Raw genomic sequence first — 13837 nt, 5'->3', positions numbered from 1 at the left:
ACAATAGTTGTCTTTTGAACAGACACAAGTTAAAACTGTAAAATTGAAAAACACCAGCAATCAAAATCAAAGCACAAGTCAGAAAATTGTAGTTCAAAAAGGCAGAAAATGGCCCTAACCTTCCCTTCTCTAACAAATCAAATCAGCAGTTCATCAAGAAGAGTTTTGTTTTACATGTAAAGTCTTGCATACTTAACATAGCCTGCCTTCACCTTAAATGTATTTTACCATCATATTGTCACACACAACACAGTATCTGTCACATGTGTAGCAACTATGTTAAAGCCAATATGATGGCAACCAAAAGAAGAATTAGTAAACTGGTGTTACAGGAAAAACAATACATTATAATAATGGTATAAAAATGTATACTATTATAAGGTGCCAAATTATAGTAACTATTAAAAGTAATGCTTAAATCATAACGGACAAGACTACCTCAGGACAAGCAGACTGTATTTGAGGTTCCCATTTTAATTAGGGGTACAACCGGATATGTTCTAATTATTGACAGATCACATTCCTCAGCCTTCCAGTGAAAGCTCATGCTGGTGTACTGGAACAGAGACTCCCATCTGAATTCCTTCTCCAGGATCTGAGGTTCAGCTTAGATTCTGTCCTTACTTGGGAACAATGAGATAACTCTTTGCCTTTGCACAGACTTTTAATGGGTGATGACAGTTTGTCAATACTGTTTATGTGCATACTGAACCTAAAAATCTTATGACTATTTGGAACCTGTATTTGTAGAGCAGTAGCCGACTATGCATACTTGACATATCTGTTTGAGGTGAGCACTGGACTCCACCTTTGCTGCATCTGCTCTTTTCTCCTCTCCTGTTCTTAAGTTTCATTGACAGGACATCAACGTGTAATTGAGAACTGAAGAGTATTTGGAAATCTAAGGGTTGCATCCCTGCTGCTTATCTTCTTGGCCACATTAGACTGATGTTTAACATGAACTATAAATGTTCACAGCAAGCGTGATGAGGATGAGATGGGTACAATCATCTCCAAATGCACAACTCTTAGAAAAGAATGGCTCATTCCGTACAAGAAAGGAGTGAGTGGCTGCCCCAACTGGAGGAGTTCAAGATCATTTGAGTCTTTATTTATGAGTGGACGTAGAGGTGATAGTGAGATTGAACAATGAATCAAGAGTGGCAGCAGCAATTTTGCAAACGATTTTTCCAGACCATGTTATTGAATTGGGGGGGGGATTTGATGTGGTTTGGAAGTGTATCAGGTGTTGCCGTTTTTGACAAGACCTACAGCCAGACATGGGACACACTGAGGATATTAGATATCTCAAATCACCTGGGAATTCTTGGAATTCTTCAGGAAGAGTGGAAGGAAATTGTCAGGGATAGAGTGGCCAGGTCAGAATAGTTCACCATGCTGACAGTGCAGACCTCACTAGGGAACATACAGCGGAAATTATGATGACATATTTTAGGAACATCTAATTTAAATGTTCTCCATTTTGTATGCAGTGAATGACATTACAATCAAAAAAATCAACTGAGATATGAAACTAGCTGTTTTTTTATTATGGTACAGTATCTGTTGTATAAACGACAGTACAATATTTTTGAGTATAGGTACCAAAGTGTTTTTAAATTGTATTGTTTTTGTTGTTGTTCTATTGTTGTCTTTTTTCCTCATTTAAATCATTTGATAGAAATGAAAAATACAATGGGCTCAAATTTGTGGCTAAGTACAACAAGCAATGAAAGATGTGTTCACAGTATAACTCTTCATTTCGGTGGCTTGTAGATACTGTAGTTTTAACCTGGAGAAAACAAATGAGATGTGAGTGGTTTTGTGCTGACTATGGAATATCTGGAGAAAACGTGTGTGTGTATGTGTTTGTGCTTATTCTGAAATCAGGGCTGCAATTTATTAAGGGATTTGGGCCCGTAGATTCCCAAAGTTTTTTTTTTGTTTTATTTCTAGAGGTTAATTTCTAATCCTAACCCTCATTTGGCAAAGAAATCTGCAGCAGACCTAAACTCTACGCCAATGCTGAAATGCTGGAAGGAGTAACAACCCCCTTCCCTATAGCCTTTAAAATATGGGTTTCCTTTAAGCTTTTTCTTTTTCTAAGGACCAAATATTGTTTAAGCTAATGTCTATATTAAGAGCCTGATCCATATTACTAACCGAGAATGGTAAACCGGAAGGCATGGACGCAGGTACACGGCGATGGGACCATGAGACATAGTGCGCAGGTGGCGAAAGTGCGCGTCTCATAAACCGCAAGCAAAGTCTGATCCACCGCGAATGAAGGAGTCACGGCCCAAAAACGAAAGAGCTCAACTAACGTGAATAAGACATGAAGCAACAACGTGCCCATAGCTTAACGACTAACGACACAGCCACACAAAAAAGAGGATTCTGCGCTGCACCCCAGAGTCAAACGGAAGAGGCTACGGAGGCCCCACAGGTCCACAAAAGATAGTACGGAAGGCGCGGGAAAGTATGAAAGGCACAGGCGCCTACAACGCGCTTCTGAACTAAATGTCCACACTACACAGCATGGTCCACGCGCTTCTAACACACCACAAGCATAAACACGAGATAGTACAGAAACCACACAGATCCAGACTCCACAACATATGTGAATCACATTGCAGTAATACAATATTAAGCACATTACAGTATGGTCCACGCGCGTCTAAAACACCGCAAGCAAAAACCCAAGATGGTACAAAAGCCCCAAATATCCGGACTCCACAACATATGTGAATCACATTACAGTAATACAATATTAACAGTACAACCACAGAAAACACAGGCTCGACACCAGATGGGTAATAAGAATAAACGAACGCTCCGTATTAAACATACGGCATCCTCACACGTCCAAACTACACAGCATATGTGAATCACATTACAGTGATGCATTACTAACAGTACAACCACAGAAAACGCTCCGTATTAACAGTAAGTGCAAATATCCATATTACTAACGGTAAACAACGTATAACTAATGGAGACACGGTCACGGCTCCAAAACGATACAGCTCGACTAACAGAGCTACCTGGATAAAATCAATGAATGCAAGCGCCTACAACGCGCGTCTCAAATGCCGCAAGCAAAGCAGGCACGACTCCAAAAAGAAAGAGCTCGACTGACGGAGATACAATAAGAGAGTACAGAACCCTACACGCCTACACTACACAGCATAGTCAAACCCGACATAGTACGGAAGGTGCAGGCGACTACAACACGCTTCTAAAGCACCGCGACCAATAACCCGAGATAGTACAGAAACCCCAAAGATACGGACTCCACAGCATATGTGAATCACATTACAGTAATACAATACTATATGTACTCACGGAAAACACAAACAGAAGAGGCTTCGACGTCCCGTCCCACAGTCAAACCAGACAAAGTACGGAGTCCCCAGATGTCCACAAAGCACAGCATAGTCACACCCGAGATAGTACGGAGGGCACATGCGCCTATACACCGCAAGCAAAGTAGCCACGGCTCAGAAACGAAAGAGCTCAACTAACGTAAATAAGTGATTTTAACAGTAGGTGCAACACAACATATGTGAATCACATTACAGTGATGCATTACTAAGTATCTATCTATCTATCTATCTATCTACTAACAGTACAACGACAGACAACGCTCCGTATTAACAGTAAGTGCAAATATCCATATTAGTAACGGTAAACAACGTATAACTAATAGAGACACGGTCACGGCTTCAAAACGATACAGCTTGACTAACGGAGCTAACTGGATAAAATCAATGAACGCAAGCGCCTACAACGCGCGTCTCAAATGCCGCAAGCAAAGCAGGCACAAGTTGCAGGTGCCTACAACACGCTCCTAAAGCACCGCAAGCAATAACCCGAGATAGTACAGAAGCACCAAACATCCGGACTCCACAGCATATGTGAATCACATTACAGTAATACAATACTATATGTACTCACGGAAAACACAAACAGAAGAGTCTTCGGCGTACACTCCAATATATCTCATACATAGATCTGCGCACACTCAAAGACATTCTATACTTGCATAACATAACACTTACACTGCTATTCTCATTTACATATATTACATAGACCTACAGATATCGTGACTGTGGACATGATACATATGTAACGATTACCGAGACAGACAGTAATCTCTTTCAAATGTATTTCGGGTTACCCAAGACCAGGGGTTGGCGAGCAAAGCGAGCAGGGGGCGAAGCCCCCTAGTATGGTATACTAGGTGAATACTGTATACCATTAAACCACTTTCATGAACATTTTCATTAACCCCATGACATAACCAACAGTAACTGGCATATATGAATGACAAAATGAGAGTACATATCAGAAGGGGTTAGCAGTTGTAAAACATGGCCCTGATTACTTATTGTAAATTTAAGCAACTGCTGAAACTTAGGTTAACACTATTCTAATGCAATGAACCTTCCCATGTATGAGAGTAAAAAAAAAATCTTAAACTGCTATTGTCATTTACAGGTTATTAGAATTACTTAAAAATCTTTTAATCTAGCATTTACTAATATTGAATTGTCAAACACTAGCATTCATAGTGTACACCTGTCAAAAAGAGCAGAGCATTTATTCTCTTCTGATGTATGCATGTGTTCATTTGTGTCTCTCTTGCTTCCTGGAATCGTCAATTAAATAGGTAAGGGGTATTTCTTTATTTTCTTATACAGGAATGCATTTAAGTATACTGGATTTTCAGTGTCTTTCATTATAGCATAGCACCACATAGCTTTGTGCTTTCCAAAATGTCATGCTTCCTTCAGAACAAAAGTTCATATTTTCTTCTTTATGATAAAAGCTGGCTTTAAATAATAACTATCTTATTAATTATCCTTGATTTTGTTTTAATTGTTGAAGAAGAAAAATGAAACTTTTAACCCATTGCTGCTAACATGCAAATAGACTAAAACTGCATGTTTAATTTAACATTGGCTATGTTTTCTCTTTTCTTTTTTTTTTATCATGCTTGCAGAAAAGAATGGCCTACGCTGAATGGATTAGGACCGACAGTGATGATGATGATGATATTGACAGCTAGAAAGTTATTTCTAAGTGATAGTAGTGCATGCATTCACAGTTATTTTCTTTGTTAATTGATACCAATTTTGTATCAGGATTTGTATTAATTTGTTTTTATCTAGATTACTTTAACGAATAAAGGCATAATCAATGTTCTATATTATTTTAAAATTAAATTCATATCTTATTGACTTATAAGTCAGGTAAGAGTCAGTTTATTTAAAGGATAAGTTTTGTTTTTTAATGCAAGGTTATTCCCTCTCAATCATGACAAACTATCATTTGCCCCAGACCTTGCTTTGTTAAGACACACTTTATTTAGTTTAAAAAAAAAATAGAGGGCTCCCCGAGTGCCTTATAATAATGGTCAGGACCAACATGAAACAAGTAGCCTTAAAACTCCTGGAATATGTCTGTTTTTACAGAGCAAGGCTCCCAGTTTTATAAGCCGAGCTTTTAACATTACAGAAGTACATTGATGATAATAAAGCTAGATTGGAAATAATACATTTTCTCACAAAATTTTGGCATTCATTTGCATTGACTGCCATTGGTATTCTTTTCTTGTAAACAACATTAACATGATAAATAGCTTAGAGGTGGATCACAAATAATCTTATGTATTTAGTTAGCACAGGATGTAAATGTGCATACCCAGAATTTGAACACACAATGAAAAACAATCATGTGTTGACACTATCGAGTCCTTTAGCAATCCCAGTATTTTGAGGCCATGGGTTAGTAGAGAAGTGCTAAAATTCAAACCGATTACAGTAATCCCTCCTCCATCGCGGGGGTTGCGTTCCAGAGCCACCCGCGAAATAAGAAAATCCGCAAAGTAGAAACCATATGTTTATATGGTTATTTTTATATTGTCATGCTTGGGTCACAGATTTGCGCAGAAACACAGGAGGTTGTAGAGAGACAGGAACGTTATTCAAACACTGCAAACAAACATTTGTCTCTTTTTCAAAAGTTTAAACTGTGCTCCATGACAAGACAGAGATGACAGTTCTGTCTCACAATTAAAAGAATGCAAACATATCTTCCTCTTCAAAGGAAACAGAGAGGAAAGCAAACAAATCAATAGGGCTGTTTGTGCCACGGTGCTTCGCATACTTAAAAGACAAAGCTGTTGAAGGCAGCAGCTCACACCCCCTCCGTCAGGAGCAGGGAGATAGAGAGACAGAGAAAAACAAAGTCAAAAATCAATACGTGCCCTTTGAGCTTTTAAGTATGCGAAGCACTGTGCAGCATGTCGCTTCACTAAGCAGCTGCACAGAAGGTTGCAACGTGAAGATAATCTTTCAGCATTTTTAGACGAGCGTCTGTATCGTCTAGGTGTGGGAACAGCCCCCCTGCTCACACCCCCTACGTCAGGATCAGAGAAAGTCAGCGCAAGAGAGAGAGAGAGAGAAAAGTAAGTTGGGTAGCTTCTCAGCCATCTGCCAATAGCGTCCCTTGTATGAAATCAACTGGGCAAACCAACTGAGGAAGCATGTACCAGAAATTAAAAGACCCATTGTCCTCAGAAATCCGCGAACCAGCAAAAAATCCGCGATATATATTTAAATATGCTTACATATAAAATCCGCAATAGAGTGAAGCCGCGAAAGGCGAAGCGCGATATAGCGAGGGATCACTGTACCCTAATAAAATTATATTGCAGGTTAGCAGAGTATTTCAGAATATGCATTGTGAAAACTGTGACATCTTACTGTCAGGCCAAAATAAAACAGCTAGCAAATAAGAAATCACTTAGATAGATAGATAGATAGATAGATAGATAGATAGATAGATAGATAGATAGATAGATAGATACTTTATTAATCCCAAGGGGAAATTCACATACTCCAGCAGCAGCATACTGATAAAGAAAATATTAAAGAGTGATAACAATGCAGGTATACAGACAGACAATAACTTTGAATAATGTTAACGTTTACCCCCCGGGTGGTATTGAAGAGTCGCATAGTGTGGGGGAGGAACGATCTCCTCAGTCTGTCAGTGGAGCAGGAAAGTGACAGCAGTCTGTCGGTGAAGCTGCTCCTCTGTCTGGAGATGATACTGTTTAGTAGATGCAGTGGATTCTCCATGATTGACAGGAGTCTGCTCAGCGCCCGTCGTTCTGCCACAGATGTCAAACTGTCCAGCTCCATGCCAACAATAGAGCCTACCTTCCTCACCAGTTTGTCCAGGCGTGAGGCGTCCCTCTTCTTTATGCTACTATGATCACAAGATCTTGTTGAAAGTTGTCCATTTGGTCCTTCTTGCCTTGATTGCTTCTTCCAATTTAATTGTGGAAGAGTAATTGTGTGTTGCCATAACAGCATTCTGATAATGCACTAAAGTTCATCAGTAACTGCAGAAAGCAACTATAGGCTGTAACTTTTCTTATGCCTGTCTGTACATTTTCATTATCCTTTTGTCCTCAGTCTGTTGACTCTTCTCTTCATCTGTGTCTTTCGGCTCATTTAGATAAGGCTTAACAAGACTTAATATTGCATGAGCAGTCACTTTTAAAATCAGTCATATTTTTGGTAAAAGTGAAAATTTGTCTAAATTTCAAAAGAATAAAATTCAGATGTATAAAAGAGTGGAGCCATAGTAGTTTTGTAGTTGTAGCTTTTAGGAAGCTTGGATAATAAATGAATAATACTAATAATAATGAGTCTCACCAAAATGTTACATATTTTGTGAAAACTGTTTGAATAAGCACTTATGTAATATATGTTAATTTTCAAGACATTAATCAATACATGATAAAATTTTTGTCATGAAATATGATACACTGTACTCAGTAATTCTCAGATTTTTATTTCAAGTTTAAACTGCTGCCTCATTGACCACAACTGTAAACTTCGCAAGGGTATTTTGTTTTTTAAGCTAAATTTACTAAATATTTTTAAGCTAAATTTACTAAGCTGTAACAAATCAAGCCTTTGGGGTAAATGATTAAACAAATCCTTAACTTCAAAAGTGCTTAACCTGTATATGCCTTGGAGGGAAATAATAAAATATTGATAGTATACTATTGATAAGAAAATATCTTTGTACAATTATTTTATAGTTCAATACATGGTATAGTAAAAAGGATTACTTAAATTGAGTCAAATACTATATGCTTCATGCACATAACCTCAAAGGTTTTTCATGTCCTTTGAAAGTAACTAAATTTAGAATTTTGGCAGAGGAATGCAAAATAATCAAATGCTCTCAGGGAAGGCACTTCAGAATTTTATAATAAGATGACTAGTAAGACATTACGCATAACTGGTAAATTAATTGTTGTAATTCTAGTGTCATTTAAGGAAATAGGACTGTGTTCTTTGTATAAGCTATGTGTCTACTATGGTATAGCTTTAAAATGGCTGTACCCTTAAAACTGTCCATTCTGAATATGTAAGATACATTTTCTGGCTCTCTAAATCAGCTGGTAGAAAACAGAGAATGCATCAACTAAGCCTTTAGTTTTTCTTCTTTGTATATATAGCTACCCTCTTGCTGATATTGTCTAATTTTGTGGTACACTATACTTTGATTTTAGTATGGACACTACAATTTAAATAAGTTAACACACTTTTCAGATTTCCTGTCCTACTAAACGTATGCAAGCATTAATTTACTAAAGGCAGCGATGAACAAGTTATTTTTTAATTCTTTGTAATATTATTTGACTCAGCACAGATATATTATGTTTCATGTCATGTTGTTTATGTTTCCTTTGTCCATTTCTGTGTTTGCTTTTAGAAAAATCAAATCTAGGGAAAGTTCATCTTTGTACATTAATAAAGTATTGTATAAAAAAGTTGTTTTTGAAGTTTTTTTGTTTTTGTTTTTTTTGTGTTTCTTAACGTACTTGTACGTATACTTCTTATTATTGTAGTTCCTACTTCTTTATTATTCTAGTTCCTACTATTAGTTTTTTTCTTTTATTTCAGAGGAAAAGGATGAAACCCATGTTTTTCATAATCGTTTTATTTTGTAATCAAAACTTTCAGTCTTAGCAGTCCTTTGGAATTTAAAAAATCTCCTGCAGCCAGTCAAACAAACACAATTTTACTTAAATGTATTTCTTTCATTGGACTTTTATGTGTGATATTTTCAAGGCTTTAATATATTTCTTTACAGGTTATAACCAGGCCTTACCACAGTGGTTCCTAAGTACTGCAATCTGTTTAGTACTATACAAAAAATACTATGATAGAAATAACCTACATAAATATCCAGAAATAATTTTGTGAATGAGCTGAATTGGAATTTTTTTGCTTTATTCTTTAGTCCTTCAGAGAAGGACCTTTTCCAGTTAAAAAAAAAGTCTTCCTTCTGAGTAAAGCTGCAGTACTTTCTTGGTCATGAAAAGACAAAAAAATATGCTATGAACCAAACTTCTGTCCCATAACCACAAACTGACAATAATACTGTGTAATTTAAACACCAGAAACACTAGTGTCTTTAGTGATGTTTGTCTTTCAGTTTCAACTAGTAAAATGTAAATTGTACTGCAGCATCTCATTTTAATGGCTTTCATTCTGATTAAAAGTTGGGGAACTAATGTATGTCCTCTTCCAGGTTATGAAAGATATTCTGGCATTTGATGTATTTCAGTAATGGTCCACACCTAAGAGTTTGAAAGAATAAGGAACAATTAAACAACAAATAATCAAACAAACATTTCAGTTGTAATGACTGTGTATACACTTTTCAAAATTAATTGAGTAATTATTTACATTTCCTATTTAGGATGCAATAGTCAGTGCTTTTTATAAAAGTTTTTAAAACCAGACATCTGTCCAAAAGCTGATTTCATTTTTCATTATAGGTTATTACGGTTAATCATTTTGTCATATTCACATTATTGTTTGTTGGGAAACTGAATATACTGTAAATCCAATGTGAATTGAACAGGGACCGAACCATATCCATTTGCCACAAGGAGGAAGTAGTCATGTGCGGACACTGACATTTGGAAGTGATTCTATAGCTCAAAATTAAGTAAAGATACTGTAGTTGTATTAAGGACTTGTTCAGCTTTTGGAACATGTAGTGACTAAGTGAATAAAACAACTCAAGTTTATTGGACTAAAGAAAAATGTTTGAGTGCTAAGAAACAGTCAGGGTATTTTGTCAACTAGGGACATGAATATGCTGATAAGTTCCATTGTTTATGATAATCCTAAATGTGTATACTTCCTACTAATAACTGACTGATTCATTGCTTATGTAGTTTTTTTGTTTATTTTTTTTTTCAAAATGAAAAATCATATGAAAATAAAAAGCTGTTTTTATACATATTTTAATTAAGCCTTCAAGTAAATATACAAAAATAAATCTTTAGCATATAATTTTACAATGACATACAATATATTGATTTTTGTTTCTTTTGTTTCTATCCATTTTGCTAGTACTATGTTGACTGAAAATACAGCAGTTTGCTCCCTGTTAAGTATTCAAGGGATATACAGTGCACTAACCTCTTCAGCTGACAGCCACATAAAGATATTCATGCAAGAGTCATTTGTTAATGTTCACTTAAAACTGTTCATGTATTTTGCCCTAGAAAATAGAAAATGGAAGATTTGCCAAATACAGATACTTTGCCCATGCAAAGGTGAATGATTCAGATTTCTTCATGATCACAAAAAGGTAGTGTATTATATCTGAACTAAAACATTTCAATAGCACGTATAGAGAGAGAGACAGTGCATTGTTCTGTTTTGCAATTTTTTAAATTAATATCAATTTTTCAATATCTAATATAAAATATTGAAAACTGTTTTCACTATTATTTTTAGTTGCATATTCTTTGTTACAAAAGGAACATTTGGGCAACTAACTTGTGAGTGGCAATACTGTTTTGATGAGTTTACCAAAGAGCCAATGATAGTTGAAGGTCGAAGGCTCCGCATAGAAGCTAAGGTTAGTAAACCATAGTGTTTTGATTTATTAACAACACCTGAAATTAATGAACTTTTAAATTCTATGGTGTGGTCACACTGCTTAAGGTTTTAACTGCAGTTAAGTAAATTGATTTATCGTTTGTTTTAGATAGCAGTGCAGTTCTTTATTTTTACTAGTTTGTATTCAGTGTTCTATATAAAAAAGTCAACATTAGTAAGCCTTTTCAAATGCCTTTGCACTAGCAATGATTGACAGCACTGAAAATGAATAAGTGCAACCAAACATTTTGTCTGTATTACTCTACTTACTTAATAACAATCACATAATTACAAAGCCAATGATGTTTTCACTCATTAGAGACTAGTATTTTTAATACACATCTAACCTTGAGTAGTATCACTGGCTTTAAAGATACACAGTGCTGTAGGTTACAAACAACAGCAAACCCCAGAAATATACAGTGGGAGAGCAGATAGCACTGCACCCTCTTACCTGACTCTGTTTCACAGCTACCACTGTGCATCTGTGAAGTCTGGTCATCGTATCCTTATGAGGTTGGCACCAGAGAAAACTAGGTAGTTAATTTAGTAAATTAAGGACTCTTCTTTGTCTACCACTTGTATATCTGTATTGTTTAAGTGTATTAATTATTCCGTATTTACTATTTTTGGTATTTCATTTGTTCTTTAATATTTGTAATTTATTGTTTTTCTTTTTTTGTCTTTCACTGAATTTATTAAAAACATGTAATGTTCCATACAATCAAGTCAAACTTACTAAATTCAATTCAATCACCACCAATGAGAAAAAGAGGAAGGCCAACAGTCAGTATTAGAGTTGTAAAGAGGGAAAGAAGTCCTTCTCCACAATATAAATGCTTATTCTAAAATGTTCTTGATTAGATCCTGCCAGGTTTTAAAAAGATTTTGAACAGATCCTCTAAGTGAGAATTTGTTTTTTTTTCCCAGTATCAAATAGTATACAACAAAAGTTACCCACAAACTTAAAAGAGGTGGGCTGGGATTCTTCCACTTGAGCAAGATAAGTCTGCATGCTAATAGTGAAGTGACAATTACAGTTTGTTTGTCCTCCACTTTAAGCCCATCTGGGAATACACCAAACACAGCTATTAATGGATAAGGAGTGATTATGACACCAAGGCTGTCTGATAGGCATTTAAAATTTTTAGCCCAGAATGATACTAATTTGGTACATGCCCAAAACATGTGGCCTAGTGAGGCTGGAGCTTGATTGCAATGTTGGCAAATTGGATTTTGCCCTGGAAACATTTAAGGCAATTTTAAATGAGGTAGATGTGCTCAATAAAAGATTTTAAGTTGAATATTAGAATGTTTTGCACATATGGATCCAGAGTGAATTCTGTGCATGGCTACCTTCCACCCCTTTTCTGAAATGTTGTGAGAGAGATCCTTTTCCCACTGTACTGGATCTTTAAAAGAAAGGGACTTCAAAATGGTTTTATATATTATACAAATGCTGTCTGAATCTTCAAGACTGATAAATATCTCTTCTGGAAAAGAAATAGGTGGGATGTGAGGAAAGTTGGGCAGATTTTGTTTAGCAAAGTTTCTGATTTGGAGACAGAGAATAAATTGTGTTGATGGGAAGCTAAATTTGGAGTGTAATTGTTCATAGGATGCAAATATATTATTTATATACAAATCTCTAAATGATTTAATCCCATACATTTTCCAGACATTAAAAACTGTGTACATTTGAGAGAATGGAAAAAGGTGGTTATCATGTAGAAGTGCCTAAGATAAAATATTCTCTAACTTGAAGTGCTTCCTGCATTGGTTCCATATTCTGAGCAAACGAAGGACAATTGGGTTATTAGTATATTGATGATACCTTATATTTACTGGTGTACAAAGCAGGGAATATAAAAAAGTACTGCAGGATTTCATTTTTATTGTGGATCAAGCTAGTGTGTGTTCATCTATTTGTGTCAATGTCCAGGTTTTTATAGCTTGTATATTTGCCTCCCAGTAATAAATTTGAAAATTAGGTAGAGCCATGCCACCTTCTAATTTAGGTTGTTGTAGGGTCACCCTTTGGAGTTAATGCTGCAGGCACAGAATTTTGTGCGTCTATGGTGATATTTTCTGTTCAAGTCCTTCTGTGAAAATCCCCTTTATCTGTGATGCATTTCAAAAGTAAACGGCCAATGGCTCAATGATAATTGCAAATACCAGTGGTGACAAGGGGCATCCTTATCTAGTACCATGTTCTTTTTTGAAGTAGTCTGAAATAATGTTGTTAGTACAAACTGAAGCTTCTGGACTTGTATATATCAGTTTGATCCATGCACATATGTTCGGCCAATTTTATTCTAGTAAAGCACATTCACCTACATGCCTTGTATGAAAATTTGCTGTTGAAATAAATGTTGTTGTTACTAATGGGGTGTTCTTAGGGTGAGGGGTGATATTTCCATTAAAACTTAACACTAGAATTACCAAAGCCTACGAAAAAACTTAGAATCCTGGCCCACCTTAAATCCCTTCGCACCTCTCTGTCAGCGTCTTTTGTGTTGTAAATGTGTCGATCAGCACAAGCAGCAAAGCAGCCTGCTGTCCCATCCCCCCGTCCACCACCGCAGTTCAATTCGCAAAGAAGGTTCTCAGTGTTTATCTTGGAGTGAAGTGCTGGAGTTATAGAGGGTAAATAATATATTGTCATTTGGAATACATGCATTTCATGTGTGTTCCGTGTCTACAACAGTCTATGTAAACATGTCATTAAAACAGAAACGTTCTTCATGTTTTAGAAACAATTAACCTACATTTGTGAGTGGACGTTTCTTGCAGAGAGGTCTTCTGTTCTCTTTCTCCGATGTAGAACCCTCATCCTTATTGGAGTT

The 13837-nt window shown here is 36.1% G+C and overlaps 2 protein-coding genes across 4 annotated transcripts in view; one reads left to right on the top strand and one right to left on the bottom strand.

Annotated features, from left to right (window-relative positions):
- LOC114652196 (guanine nucleotide-binding protein G(q) subunit alpha) overlaps window positions 1-13837 on the bottom strand; it is a 634881-nt gene that overhangs the window by 93473 nt on the left and 527571 nt on the right. The gene's annotated exons all lie outside the window — the stretch shown is intronic.
- Window positions 1-13837, top strand: part of vps13a (vacuolar protein sorting 13 homolog A) — a 285577-nt gene that overhangs the window by 261562 nt on the left and 10178 nt on the right. The window contains exons 69-70 of one of the 2 annotated variants that reach the window (XM_028802445.2): window positions 10613-10698; window positions 10848-10971. In XM_028802445.2, coding sequence (XP_028658278.1) covers window positions 10613-10698; window positions 10848-10971 — 210 coding nt within the window. Of the gene's footprint in view, window positions 1-5005; window positions 5946-10612; window positions 10699-10847; window positions 10972-13837 lie in introns of those variants that run through there. The other variant, XM_028802446.2, reaches the window with a different exon arrangement.

This window comes from Erpetoichthys calabaricus, chromosome 5 (assembly GCF_900747795.2).
Source record: "Erpetoichthys calabaricus chromosome 5, fErpCal1.3, whole genome shotgun sequence".
NCBI lineage: Eukaryota > Metazoa > Chordata > Cladistia > Polypteriformes > Polypteridae > Erpetoichthys > Erpetoichthys calabaricus.
The sequence above is the reverse complement of the archived record's forward strand: the minus strand, read 5'-3'. Positions and strand labels throughout refer to the sequence as shown.